The sequence below is a fragment of the Neovison vison genome, chromosome 5 (assembly GCF_020171115.1).
Source record: "Neovison vison isolate M4711 chromosome 5, ASM_NN_V1, whole genome shotgun sequence".
NCBI lineage: Eukaryota > Metazoa > Chordata > Mammalia > Carnivora > Mustelidae > Neogale > Neogale vison.
This window is the reverse complement of record NC_058095.1, coordinates 82,196,293-82,210,104: the sequence shown is the minus strand read 5'-3', so window position 1 is coordinate 82,210,104 and position 13,812 is coordinate 82,196,293. Positions and strand designations below refer to the sequence as shown.

General features: G+C 38.6%; 1 protein-coding gene across 3 annotated transcripts in view; it reads left to right on the top strand.

The window, feature by feature from the left end:
• Positions 1-13,812, top strand: part of CENPJ (centromere protein J) — an 85,288-nt gene that overhangs the window by 28,551 nt on the left and 42,925 nt on the right. For all 3 annotated transcript variants that reach the window (XM_044249369.1, XM_044249368.1, XM_044249367.1), the window contains 2 exons: positions 2,522-2,654; positions 6,530-6,695. In XM_044249369.1, the coding sequence (XP_044105304.1) occupies positions 2,522-2,654; positions 6,530-6,695 (299 nt within the window). The remainder of the gene's footprint in view (positions 1-2,521; positions 2,655-6,529; positions 6,696-13,812) is intronic.

The window sequence follows — 13,812 nt, the reverse complement described above, 5'->3', positions numbered from 1 at the left end:
CTGCTATTAGAATGCTTAAAATCCTTTCCTTTCTATTTGCTCAGTATAAGTCTAATTAGGAAATTTGTTAAAATTTTATTTATTTTGTGGGCCTAAATAATAACCACTAGTATAAGACTCGGGTGGATTGTGATTTTAGATTTTTCAAGTTTAAGCTTATGCTTTATTCTCAAGGCTTTAAAATTAATTTGTTATAAAGTGAGATAACACTTTTGTAGCCAGAGAGTACCCAGTTTATGGTTTGTGTCGCTGTAAGATGAACCTTTGTGCTCTTTTAAAAATGATTATGTTTTTACTTAATTTTTTTACTACCTCATGCACTACCTTGCTAAATAGGACCAAGAAGAAATACAGTAAAATTGAAGTTTCTTTTCTTCCCTGGACCTGCCCTCCTAGTTCCCTTTCCTAGTTTTGTAGGTTCCTAGAGGAACCATTTCCTTTGTGTATTCTAAAAAGATTCTGTGTGTGTGAAAGCATATGGGTGAGTGGGTATATAGCCTTTCTACACAAATGACTTTTTTTTTAAATACAATTTTTCACCTTTTTTTTTTTTAGAGATTTTAGGAGAGAGAGTGCACATAAGCGTGTAGAGGGGGTAAAGAAGAGGAAGGGACAGAGGGAGAGGGAGAAGCAGATTCCTCACTGAGGACAGAGCTCTCTGCCCATGCTCAATCCTAGGACCTTGAGATCATGACTTGAGCCGAAGGCAGATGCTTAATCAACTGAGCCACCCAGATGCCTTCACCTGATTTATAATAAATTTTGAAGATTGTTCTTTTCCACATATACATCTGCTTATTCCATTTAATGGCTTTGTAGTACTCTGTTAATGTGATGGGCTTTTAGAATTATTAATAGTGATATATTGAAAAACTCCTTTCTATTATATTATATTATAAATTCTGAATGACTAGCAAAGCATAGGTGCTTTAAAATATAAATTATAACTTAAACTATTTAAAAAGTACTCTGATTTTAAAAGTAGTACTTTTTGCAGAAAGTTTGGAAGCTTAAAAAATATAGAATGAAAAATGTTTATAACTAAACTATCCAAAGGTAGGTGTGGTGTCATTTTGGGGTATTTCCTTCCGGTCATTTTTCCTATGTATTTTTAATATGGTACAGTTATTTGTTAAAAGTTACCTTATTTTTTTTGACCAAGTGTATAATACATATTGGCTATATTTTTAAAACTCTGTGTATTTTTAAAAAAGATTTATTTATTTATTTGAGAGAGAGCGCACACCAGTTGAGCACTCCCTGTTGAGCAGGGAGCCCCATGCGGGGCTTAATCCCAGGACCCTGGGATCATAACCTCAGCCAGAGGCAGATGCTTACAATTGAGCCACCCAGGTGCCCTTTTTCATGTATTTTAAAAATGGTTGCACAACACTGTATGAATGCAACATTATTCAATAATTTCCTTATTCCTTATTGTTGAATACTTAAATTATTTTTCACTATTAGAAATAACACTGTAATGTATATTTTTGTGCAAAAATCAGTTTTTCATAGGGGTAATAGAAGGACAGAAGCATTGACAAATTTGGTATGGAAAAATTCTTAATTTATATTTCTGTGCATAGTGGAGGTAAACTTTGATTTTGGTGTTGATTAATGCTTTAGATGTCTTGTGAATTACTTGTTAATGTTCTTAAGCTATTTGTATATGTGCATATATTTATTCATTTTTAAAAGATTTATTTATTTTTAAAGATTTATTTATTTTAGAGAGAGAGCACATGCAAGCATGTGTAAATGGGGGGGAGGGGCAAAGGGAGAGGGAGACTTCTTGAACAGACTCCTCGCTGAGTGGGCAAGAGTTAGACACTCAACCAACTGAGCCACCCAGGTGTCCGTATTTAATTATTTGAGAGAGAGAGCATGTGAGCAGGGGGTGGGGCCTGGAGAGGGGAGAGGGAAAGAAGGGAACTCCCCACTGAGCATGGAGCCCAACACATGGGCTCTCATGAACCCAAGGTCATGACCTGATCCAAAACCGAGAGTCAGTCATTTAACTGGCTCTATAAAGAGTCCTAAATGTACATATTTAAAATTGAAGTATAATTGATGTACAACATCCTGTTAGTTTCAGGTGTACATTATAGTGATTTAATATTTTTATGCATTATAAAATGATCCCATGATAAGTTTAGTTACCATCTGTTACCCTACAAATGTCTTTCAATATTGACTGTTAACAAAAAATATATGTATTAGATGTTAAAAACATTATTTGAATTTCTTTTTATATGTAATGTTAATTCATTGTCCGATTGTCCGATTGTCCGATTCAACCTCAAGAGTTTGAGGTTGAATAATGTTTTTCTTAAATTTATTGGTTTCTTCTGGAAAGTTAGGCCAATATAATTTTTGTTGTTGTTATTAGAAGCATTGTTTCTTATGCATTTTAATAGTAACAATGTTGACAGTATTTTTGCCTCTTAGTGTTAAAAGCTAACTATTGTTCTTGCTGCTGAAGGCCTTTTGTGAAATTCAATATATATGGCCCATGTTATAGGTGACAGTGTTCGATCTCAAGTTTTGAGAGAGAAAGTTATTGAATTGGAAACAGAAATAGAAAAATTTAAAGCTGAGAACACATCTTTAGCTAAACTTCGCATTGAACGGGAAAGTGCCTTGGAAAAACTTAGGTAAGTTTGCATCTATAAGTTGGGAAAAAATATAATGATTGAGTTTTCAAGATGATATGTAAAGTATTTGAAATAATTTTTGTCAATCCACCAAAATAAAATTAAAAAGTGAAATATTTTTCTTTGAAATCTTAACTGCATAAAAATTTTTTAATTAAAATGACCCATTGTAGTCAGAAATGTGTTAAAAGGGGAATTCTCTTAGTTGAGGACATTACAAATTGAATTTTGAAAAGGATTTTTTAAAAAAATATTTATTTATTTGATAGAGAGAGATTATAAGTAGGCAAATAGGCAGGCAGGGAGAAAGGGGGAAGCAGCCTCCATGCTGAGCAGAGACTCAGCCCTGATGCAGGGCTCGAACCAAGGACCCTGAAATCATGACCTGAGCTGAAGGCAGAGGCTTTAACCCACTGAGCCACCCAGGCGCACCTTGAAAAGCATTTTGAAGCTGTTAATTCAAGTGCTACCTTGGCCATTGCATAAATTTTCTAGGGCTACTGTAACAACATATAGTTGATTCTGAACAATGTGGAGGTTAGGGGCTCCATCCCCCTGTACAGCCAAAAAGCCACATATAATTTTTGACTCTCTAAAAACTTTGCTACTAATAACATACTACTGCCTGAAAGTCTTACCGATAGTGTACAGTTGATTAACACATGGTTTGTTTCATGAGTTATATACATATACTTGTAATGAAGTAAGGTAAAGAAAATGTTAATAAACTTGTAAGGAATAGAAAATACACTTACAGTACTGTACTGTAAAAATTTGTATGTAAATGGATCCATGTAGTTCAAACCCATGTCGTTCAAGGATCAACTGTCTACACAAACTAAGTGGCTTAAAACAACCGGAATTTACTCTGTCAGTCCTTGGTATTTCTTGGCTTGTCGTTGGACATTTGGGTTGTTTCTACCTTTTGGTTATCGTGAATAATGCTATTAACGTTGGTGTGTAAATACCTGTTCAGGTTGTTAGTTCTTTTGGGTATATACCCAGGGGTGGAATTGCTGGGTCATATGGCAATTCTATACTTAATTTTTTGAGGAACCACCATACTGAGTGGTTACACCAGTTTACATCACATTAACTGATTTGATATGTTGAGCCAGCCTTCACTTCCAGGGATGAATCCCACTAGGTCATGGTGTAAATCCTTTTAAAGTGCTGTTGGATTTGGTTTGCTAGTATTTATTGAGGATTTTTATATATGTTTGCATCAGGGATTGTCCCATAGTTTTCTTGTGGTGTCATTGTCTGGCTTTGGTATCCAAGTGACTCCCCTCATGAAATGCGTTTGAAAGTATTTCTTCCCTTTTTTGGAAGAGTTTAGGCAGAATGGGTATTAATTATTTTTTGAATATTTGCTGGAATTTACTTGTGAAGCTATCTGGTCCTGAACTATTCTTTCTTGGGAGTTTTTGATTACTGATTCAATTTCCTCATTATTGTTCTGTTCAGGCTTTCTGGTTCTTCTCGATTCAGTTTTGGTAGGTTGTGTATTTCTAGGAATTTATCTGTTTCTTCTAGATTATCCAGTTTTGGGAATATTATTGCTCACAATATGATCTTTTTTATTTCTGGGGGCATCTATAGTAAAGTGTCCTCTTTATGATTTTATTTGAGTTTTCTCTCTTTCTTAGGTCTAGTAGGGGTTTGTTGATTTTGTGTTTTTTCCTTCTGAGACTTCCACAATGAATGTATTGGATCTCATGGGCTTTCTTCATTCTTGTTCATTCTTTTTCTTTTTTTTTTCCTCTAACTGACCTCAAATTACACGTCTTTGAGTCAGATTCTTTCTTCTTCTTGACTAAGTCTGTTGTTGAAGCTCTCTATTGTATTTTTTTCACTTTATTGATTGTATTCTTCAGCTCCAGAATTTCTGGTTTTTAAGTTTTATTTATTTATTTTTAAGTAATCTCTACACCCCACATGGGGCTCACACTCATGAAACCTGAGAGTCACATGCTCCCCTGACTGAGCCAGCCAGGTGCCCCCTCTTTTTAAAGTTTTATTTATTTATTTAGTTTTTAATAACTGTGGTTTTTAAAAAATGATTTCTATCTCTTTGTTGAGCATCTTGTTTTCTTTCGTGTATTGCTGATTTTGTTGAGTTGTTTATCTGTGTTCTCTCGTAGTTTGCTGAGCTGCTTTAAAATAGTTAATTTGAATTCTTTATCAGGCAATTATTAGATCTGCATTTCTTTGGGATTGATTGCTGAAACTTTATTAGTTTCCATTGGTGGTGCCACATTTGCCTGATTCTAATGTAGCCTTGTGTTGACATTTTTGCATTTGAAAGGGCAGAAAACTCTTTCTTTAAAGACCAGTTTTGGCAGGTAAAGACCTATTCCAACTGGATCCCTGGACTGGTGGCTAGATTCTAGGATCACAGTTGAATGGGATTGTAGTGTGGCTCTTGCTGGGTCTATACTGGAGTCCATAATTGGTGGGTCTCTCTCTCTCTTTTTTTTCTTCAAGATTTTATTTGTTTATTTGAGAGAATGAGAGAGAGAGCACAAGACAGGGGAGGGTCAGAAGGAGAAGCAGACTCCCTACTGAGTAGGGAGCTCCACACGGAACTCAGTTCTGGGATTCCAGGATCATGACCTGAGTCGCTTAACCAACTGAGCCACCCAGGCATATTGGTGGGTCTCTTAACAGGGGCATGGTGGATGTAGTTCCTACTAGATCCCCAGTTGGACAGGATTGCTTGTACGACTACAGTCCAGCAGTGCTGAAGCTAGTCATGGGGCTGCTTCCAGGTCTGCTGTTAGTGTGCAGACAGTGGGTCTGTTACCAGGGATGAGAATGGGTGTGACTCCTGCCAGGTTTTTGAGCATCCTCCTGCTGGGCCCCTGGGTGAGCAGGACTGCCTCCAGTACCACGATACAGCCAGGCTAGAGCCATGTGACAGAACTGTTTCACATTTTATAGTCATGACTGAGGTCTGTGGGCCTGTTACCAGGGACACAGATGGGTTTGGCAGATGGGCTTGGGGTTTCTCAACCTCTTATCTGGATGGTAGAGCTCCCACAAAAGTACTTTTTTCTGTGTATGGTTGTCAGCTTGTTTTTTGTGTAAAGAGATGTGAGCTGGGACCTCCTGTTCTACCATCTTGATATGTCCTTTTCCCTATGCTCTTAACAGAACATCAAAATACACCTGGGTTATGATAGTTCCTCTGATCAATATTCTCCTAAGCTAAGACACCAAGTCCTCACACTGGTCTATTAGACCCTAATTCATTTGGCTCTCTGTTTTATTTTTTGATACCTTTTCCTACTTTTCTGTTTCAACTTTGTTTTATCCACCCTGGCCTCCTGTAATCTTTGACCATATCAGGCATATTTCTACCTCAGGGCTTTTGCATGTGATGTTCCCTCTTTCTGAACTGTTTTGTTCAGATATCCTTATGGCTGTTTTCTCAGTTCCTTCAGGTTTTACGTAAAATATTATCTCAGCAAGATGACCTCATCCATAATTTCAATCTCCTTGATACTTCCTACCCTTATTCTTTGCATTATTTTTCTCCTTCTAATATGCCATATATTTTATTTATCTTGTTATTGTCTGCCTCTTCCATTAGAATGAAAAGCTCCATGGGACTAAGGGTATTTATTTTTTCACTGGTTTCTCCAGTACCCGGGATAGTGCTTGATTCATAGTAGGTGCTCACTGAATATTTGTTGGAGGGATGCTTTATGGAGTTAACTGACAGTTATTTCAGTACTATGGGTTGAAGATGGATTCACGAAGACCAGCAGCTCCTCCATTCCAGGCTGTCACTGATGTTCCATTTCATATGACATGTGGATTACTCCATTAAGATGGTCCCTTCAAATGATAACGTGGTTTGGTCATTTTAGGAAAGAAATTACTGACTTTGAACAACAGAAAGCAAAAGAATTGGCTCGAATAGAAGAGTTTAAAAAGGAGGAAATGAGGAAGCTACAAAAGGAACGCAAAGTTTTTGAAAAGTATACTACAGTTGCAAGAAGTTTTCCAGATAAAAAAGAACGTGAAGAAATACAGGTATGCCAGTTCTTTATGTTAGACTTACGTGATATGTTTGTTCCAGTGCTGTGGGGCACACAGTAGGAGGGCTGTCCCTTGGCTCTCCTCCCTCGGGCCCTGGAATATCAGAGTTTGTAGGAATATCAGAGTGATGTGTCAAAGAGAAATGGGGTGTCAGTTTTTTAAAACATTTTTTAAAAAAGATTTATTTATTTATTTGAGAGCAGGGAGGGGGCAGAGGGATAGGAAGCAATTCCTTAAGCAGACTCCCTGCTGAGTGTGGAGCCCAACGTGGGGCTCGATTTCAGGACCCTGAGAACGTGATCTGATCTGAAATCCAGAGTCAGATGCTTAACTAGCTGAGCCACCCAGGGGCCCCTGGGTATCAATTTATTAATCATCCATTGACTCAGTAAGTTATCAGCCTGAGACGGCATGAGGAACATTTTTTGTAGTCTGACTTTTAAAGAACAAGGTATATCAGTTCTTTTCTTAGTAGAGGCTTCCAAAAAAAAAAAAACAAAAACCAGACTACAGTAATTCCATGGATGAATTAAGAAACCAAGAGTTGGAAATTCACCAGCATCATGTTGTGTTGATCTGATTGGCACCCCTTACACCAAATACTGTTACTTCCAGTCATTTATACAAATTTAATGCCCTATACTAACTGGGTGTTTAATTTTAAAACTTATCAACTGATAGGCCAAGTAATCAGTCCTCTTCATTTCAAAGTTAGAATGGACATAATCAGAGGAATGTAGTAGTTCAAAATAACTACCGCAGGGGCACCTGGGTGGCTCAGTCATTTAAGCATCTGGACTCTTGGTTTTGGCTCAGGTCCTGAGATTGAGCTCCATCAGGCTCCGTACTTTGCATGGAGTACATTCTAGTTTCTCTCTTCATTTCCCTGTCCCTCCCCCCCTGTTCTCTTTCACTCTCTCTCTAAAATAAAAGTAAATAAATCTTTAAATAAATAAAAATAACTAATTTCTAGCTAAAAGTCAACTTTCTAGAAAAAAAATAGGTGAATGTATTTGTGACATTGACGTATGCAAAGATTTCTAAGAGGACACAAAGGACTAAGTACAAAGAAAACACGGACATACTGAATTTCATTACAAGTAATACTTCATTGGTGCCTGGGTGGTTCAGTCAGTTAAGCATCTGCCTTCGGCTCATGTCATGATCCTGGAGTCCTGGGATTGAGCCCTCGTCAGGCTTCCCTGCTCAGCAGGGAGTCTGCTTCTCCCTCTGCCCCTTCCCCTTGCTCTGCTTGCTCTTGCTTATTCTCTCTCTCTCAAATAAATAAGTAAAATCTTAAAAAACAAACAAGTAAAACTTCAGTTTACCAAAGAAAAAATTTTAAAAGTCTCTCCATTGAGACTATGGACTCTGAAAAACAATCTGAGGGGTTTGAAGTGGCGGGGGGGTGGGAGGTTGGGGTACCAGGTGGTGGGTATTATAGAGGGCACGGCTTGCATGGAGCACTGGGTGTGGTGAAAAAATAATGAATAATGTTTTTCTGAAAATAAATAAATTGGAAAAAAAAAATCTCTCCATTGCTCATGGTATAAAGTACAAACTCTTCCATATTTTAGATACTAGTATTTTTGGGGCGCCTGGGTGGCTCAGTTGGTTAAGCATCCAGCTGTTGATCTCAGCTCAGGTCTTGATCTCAGGGTTGTGAGTTCAAAGTCCTGCATTGGGCTCCATACTGGGTGTGGAGCCTACTTAAAAAAAAAAAATAAATAAAAGTAAATACTAGAATTTTTTAGTTTCAGTCTCTGCTTTCTCCCCTCTCATGTAGTATACCTTCCTTGAGAAAGCCCATCTGTAAACCCAAACTTAAGTTATAACATGCCATGTCAACTAGGGTCTTTAAATCTATTTATTTATTTTTGTGGGAAGAAACATATCCCGTTATGTTTTTGTTTAATGCTCAGTTTATTGAATCTAGTATGTTAGACATTAACAATCTATTTCATAGTTTTGGAAATCATTCCTGAACACTCTTTGTACTTTGATAGTGTTGACTTAAGCATTAGACCCTTTCCAGACTTGATTATTGTGTGTGGCCATGGGTATTCATTATTTCTTTCTGTTTTTGTTACACTTCCTCTTTTTCTTACACTATGCAAGTATGACTTTAAGAAATATATATGTAATAAAAACAAACCTATATTTATTGCTACTCTTCTACTTACTAAATCATTAAAAGAATAGAGATGGTATATTGAACCTTCTTTTATATTATAGTTTTTGAAAATACTAACTCTTTTCTTTTGGGTGTTCATTCTTTCAGCACATTGATTTGAGAACCCTTTATGATGAGCATTGGGGAATTGTTGATGAAGAAGACATTTCTGTCTTCCTGGAATTTATATTCATCATTATTGATTTATGGCCTTTTACAGACTCAAGTTACTCTAATTTATTACAAAAATCTCCTTTTTGATAATGAAGTGGCCCCAGTTTGGCCAGTGGGAGCCCTATATGTACATCAGCTTCCTTGTCCTTCAGCTTTGCCCTTGCCCTTAGATGGTTGAAATTATCCCTGCTTTCTCTAACAACTGGTTATTTCAGATAACCTGGTTTTTGCTTTTGTTTTTCTTCAGCCTACCCCAGATCTGGAATCAGCCACTATCTAGGGAGCCCTATTGTCTTATTACTAAGGAGTCATATGAGGATTGGTGGTCAATGGCAGTGGTATCCTTGCTGTTGGTTCCTGTCACAGTGCATAGCTGGGGAAGGGTGATGACTTTCTGAAGTCATGAGTTTACACTGATTCTTTTATCTTAATCATGTAACATTATTCCAGTTTTTATGCAGTGACTTTTCATTGACCATTTACACATTGATGTTCAGTCAGATCTCTGCTGAGTTTCCAACATGTGTATCTGTTTCTTCATTCAGAAGGTATTTGAGGGTCCACGATCTATGAGGTGCTATTGTAGTGAGCTGGTTAGCTCTTTTTGGATGTTTCAAATTTAACTTACCTTATTCCTACTAAATCTGCCTTTTCTTCTGACTTTTTACCCATTCACACCTGCGATAAAAAGAGGTCTAAACTTTTTCCACCTTCAAATTCCATCAATAATAGTTTCTTTTGACTTTATCTTCTGCATATCTTTTTTTATCCTGACCCCTTCTCTTTCTCTTCTTCACACATATTCCTTCTAGCTGTTACTTTAAATCCTGTTTTCTATTCCTTTTGACCAAATATATTAATATTTGTCATTCCCTCTATGATTCTATTCTTTTGACCCCTTTAGGACCTTCCAATTCATTGGTTTCCCTCACCTTCCTATGTCCTTAAACCCCAGAGACAGTTACTCTAGTCATTTCTATAAGTGTATTCTTTATTCCCTTTTTCTTAAGCCATCAAATTTTGTTGGCAAAACTATAGGCCTGGCATTTCCTACCTCCTTCATCTTTGTGCCCATAACATTTGGTTTAGCTGGATGAAAAATTTAATGGGGAGAAGGTCCATGCTTATGGGGAAGCCCTGCTTATGTACCAGATCTCACCCCTTCACCACCTACAGCCCTGCTCCAGCATTTCTTGTTTCTCTAAAACCATCCATTTCCACTCTGCTGAATCTTGCCATCAGTGTACCCACTTGCTGTTACTTCTTATAATCTCTCTTGCCCCCATACTCCTTCGGTCACAACCATGTTTCTTTGTAGCAAAACTCCTTGAAAGTGTTGTCTGTTTCACTGTCTTTGATCTCAACTCCTGTTTTGTCTACAACATGCTTCCCTCCGCACCACTTCTTTGAAACTGCCCCTATTGCAGTTTCCAGTCTCTCCCTGATGGGGGAGCTTGTGGTCCTCATGTGACTTGCCTGTCAGCAGCGTGGGACTCCTCACCAGCGATTTCGTTCGTTTGACTCCGTTTGACTCACAGGATGGATACCTGATGCTCTGGGTTTTCCCCTTAACTGATTGATGCCTTGCCTTGTCCTCTTTGTCTTTTTCCTCCTCTTTAACTTAATGGTGGAGGCCACCCAGCCGGGAGGAGGTCCTGTCCTTCTTTGATGATCTTCTCTAGTTTCATGCCTTCAGTTGGGATTTACATGCTAAAGACTTACATATTTAAATCCTGGCCTGGACCCGCTGGATGTGCTGATCTGGTCTGACCAGCTACTGGATATTTCACCTCCATGTGTCTCCAAATGAACTTCTGAACTTCCCTTCTCCAGCCTTCTCCATCTCAGGTGGCCGTATCCCTGACTTCCCACATGCTCGGCCAGAAACCTAGGATTGTTCACTTCTCTTTCTCTCACAATGCATGCTCATCTGTCAGAAAGGTACCCAGACTTGAGCTGCCATCTCTGAGTTCAAGGACTGGCTGGCCACAGCTCTGCTCCTGCCCTGTCTTTTCCATGGTTGTTTACCATGTAGCAGTCAGTAATTCTTCTGAAAGACGCCAGGTCTACTCCCTCTCTGCCCTTTAATGGCTCCACTTTTTTCTTATAGTTAGAGCAACAGTCCTTACAGCCTCAAGTTCCTGTATGAACTGGAGTTCTTTCACCTTTTTCATGCCTTCTCCTCTGTGTCATTCCTGCCCCAGCTCACTAGCCTGCTTGCTCTTCTGTGACTGTGCCCAGGTACTCTCCTCTCTGGTGTATCTCCTCTGCTGGTGCTTTTAGCAGTGCTCTTTCCCAGAAGAGCCACATGGCTCATTTTGAGCCTCCTTCGGTCTCTGTTCTGTGAGATCTGCTGTAGTGTGTGCTGCAGCTTCCCTTCCCCGCAACTGCAGCCTCCCTTCCCCACAACATTGCTTTCTTCTGCCTACCTTGCCTTTTCTTCCCTAGAGCCTGGCACCTTCCACACAACTCCCTACAATCTTTTTGTTCTTCATATTCCAGGGACCCAGAGCAGTACCTGATGGTAGGTGTTTTATAAATATTAGTTGCTGTTGAATAATTTTTTAACCTTATTGATGAATAATTAAAAAACATAAGAATATATACTTAAAATGTACAGTGTGATGATTTTATATATATACATAGCAAGATCAAGATGGTAGCACGCCCATCACCTGACATAGTTAACTCTGTGTGGGTGTGTGTGCTGAGAATGCTTAAGAATTGCTCTCAGCAACATTTGCTGTCAGTGTACACCACTGTATTATTACTGTAGTCACCATGTCGTATGCTGCTCCTCAGAACTTATTCGTCTTAGAACTGAGGGTTTCTATCCTTTGACCTTCATCTCCCCATTCCCTTTCCCCCAGCCCATGGCAACCACCATTCTGTTGTTTCTATGAAATTGGCTTTTTTCTTTTTTTCTCTATGATTTCACATGGGATACCATACAGCATTTGTCTTTCTCTGTTTGGCTTATTTGCTTTTGAATTCTTAACCTATTTAGAGTTCTGTGTTACCATTTTGGTATAAATAAGTCTCTTTGCCCTAATGATGATAATGTTTACCAGTTAGAAATTGCTCATTTATTGGTTATACTCCACAATTTTATAAATAGGGAGGCTGGTGTTCAGGGAGGTTAATACCTTGTTTCAAGAGCTTTTTTTTTTTTTTAATTTATTTTTTTATTCTCAGCATAACAGTATTCATTATTTTTGCACCACACAGAGTGCTCCATGCAATCCGTGCCCTCTATAATACCCACCACCTGGTACCCCAACTTCCCACCTGCCCCGCCACTTCAAACCCCTCAGATTGTTTTTCAGAGTCCATAGTCTCTCATGATTCACCTCCCCTTCCAATTTCCCCCAACTCCCTTCTCCTCTCTAACTCCCCATGTCCTCCATGCTATTTGTTATGCTCCACAAATAAGTGAAACCATATGATAACTGACTCTCTCTGCTTGACTTATTTCACTCAGCATAATCTCTTCCAGTCCCGTCCATGTTGCTACAAAAGTTGGGTATTCATCCTTTCTGATGGAGGCATAATACTCCATAGTGTATATGGACCACATCTTCCTTATCCATTCATCTGTTGAAGGCATCTTGGTTCTTTCCACAGTTTGGCGACCGTGGCCATTGCTGCTATAAACATTGGGGTACAGATGACCCTTCTTTTCACGACATCTGTGTCTTTGGGGTAAATACCCAGGAGTGCAATTGCAGGGTCATAGGGAAGCTCTATTTTTAATTTCTTGAGGAATCTACACACTGTTCTCCAAAGAGGCTGCACCAACTTGCATTCCCACCAACAGTGTAAGAGGGTTCCCCTTTCTCCACATCCTCTCCAACACATGTTGTTTCCTGTTTTGTTAATTTTGGCCATTCTAACTGGTGTAAGGTGATATCTCAATGTGGTTTTAATTTGAATCTCCCTGAGGGCTAATGATGATGAGCATTTTTTCATGTGTCTGATAGCCATTTGTATGTCTTGATTGGAGAAGTGTCTGTTCATATCTTCTGCCCATTTTTTGATGTGTTTGTCTGTTTCGTGTGGGTTGAGTTTGAGGAGTTCATTATAGATCCTGGATATCAACCTTTTGTCTGTACTGTCATTTGCAAATATCTTCTCCCATTCCGTGGGTTGCCTCTTTGTTTTTTTGACTGTTTCCTTTGCTGTGCAGAAGCTTTTGATTGAACTGGAGAATCAACAACAAATCAAACCAACTCCACACATAAGAAGGGAAATCATCAAGATTAGAGCTGAGATCAATGAGGTAGAAACCAGAGATACAGTAGAACGTATCAATGAAACTAGAAGCTGGTTTTTTGAAAGAGTCAATAAGATCGATAAGCCACTGGCCACACTAATCCAAAAGAAAAGAGAGAAAGCCCAAATTCATAAAATTATGAATGAAAAGGGAGAGATCACAACTAACGCCAAGGAAGTAGAAACAATCATCAGAAGTTATTACGAACAGTTATATGCCAATAAGCTAAGCAACCTAGATGAAATGGATGCATTCCTGGAAAACTATAAACTCCCAAAATTGAACCAGGAAGAAATTGACAACCTGAATTGACCGATATCTAGTAGCGAGATTGAAGCAGTGATCAAAAACCTCCCAAAAAACAAGAGCCCAGGACCTGACGGATTCCCTGGGGAATTCTACCAAACCTTCCAAGAAGAAATAGCACCTATTCTCCTGAAGCTGTTTCAAAAAATTGAAGCAGAAGGAAAACTTCCAGACTCTTTCTATGA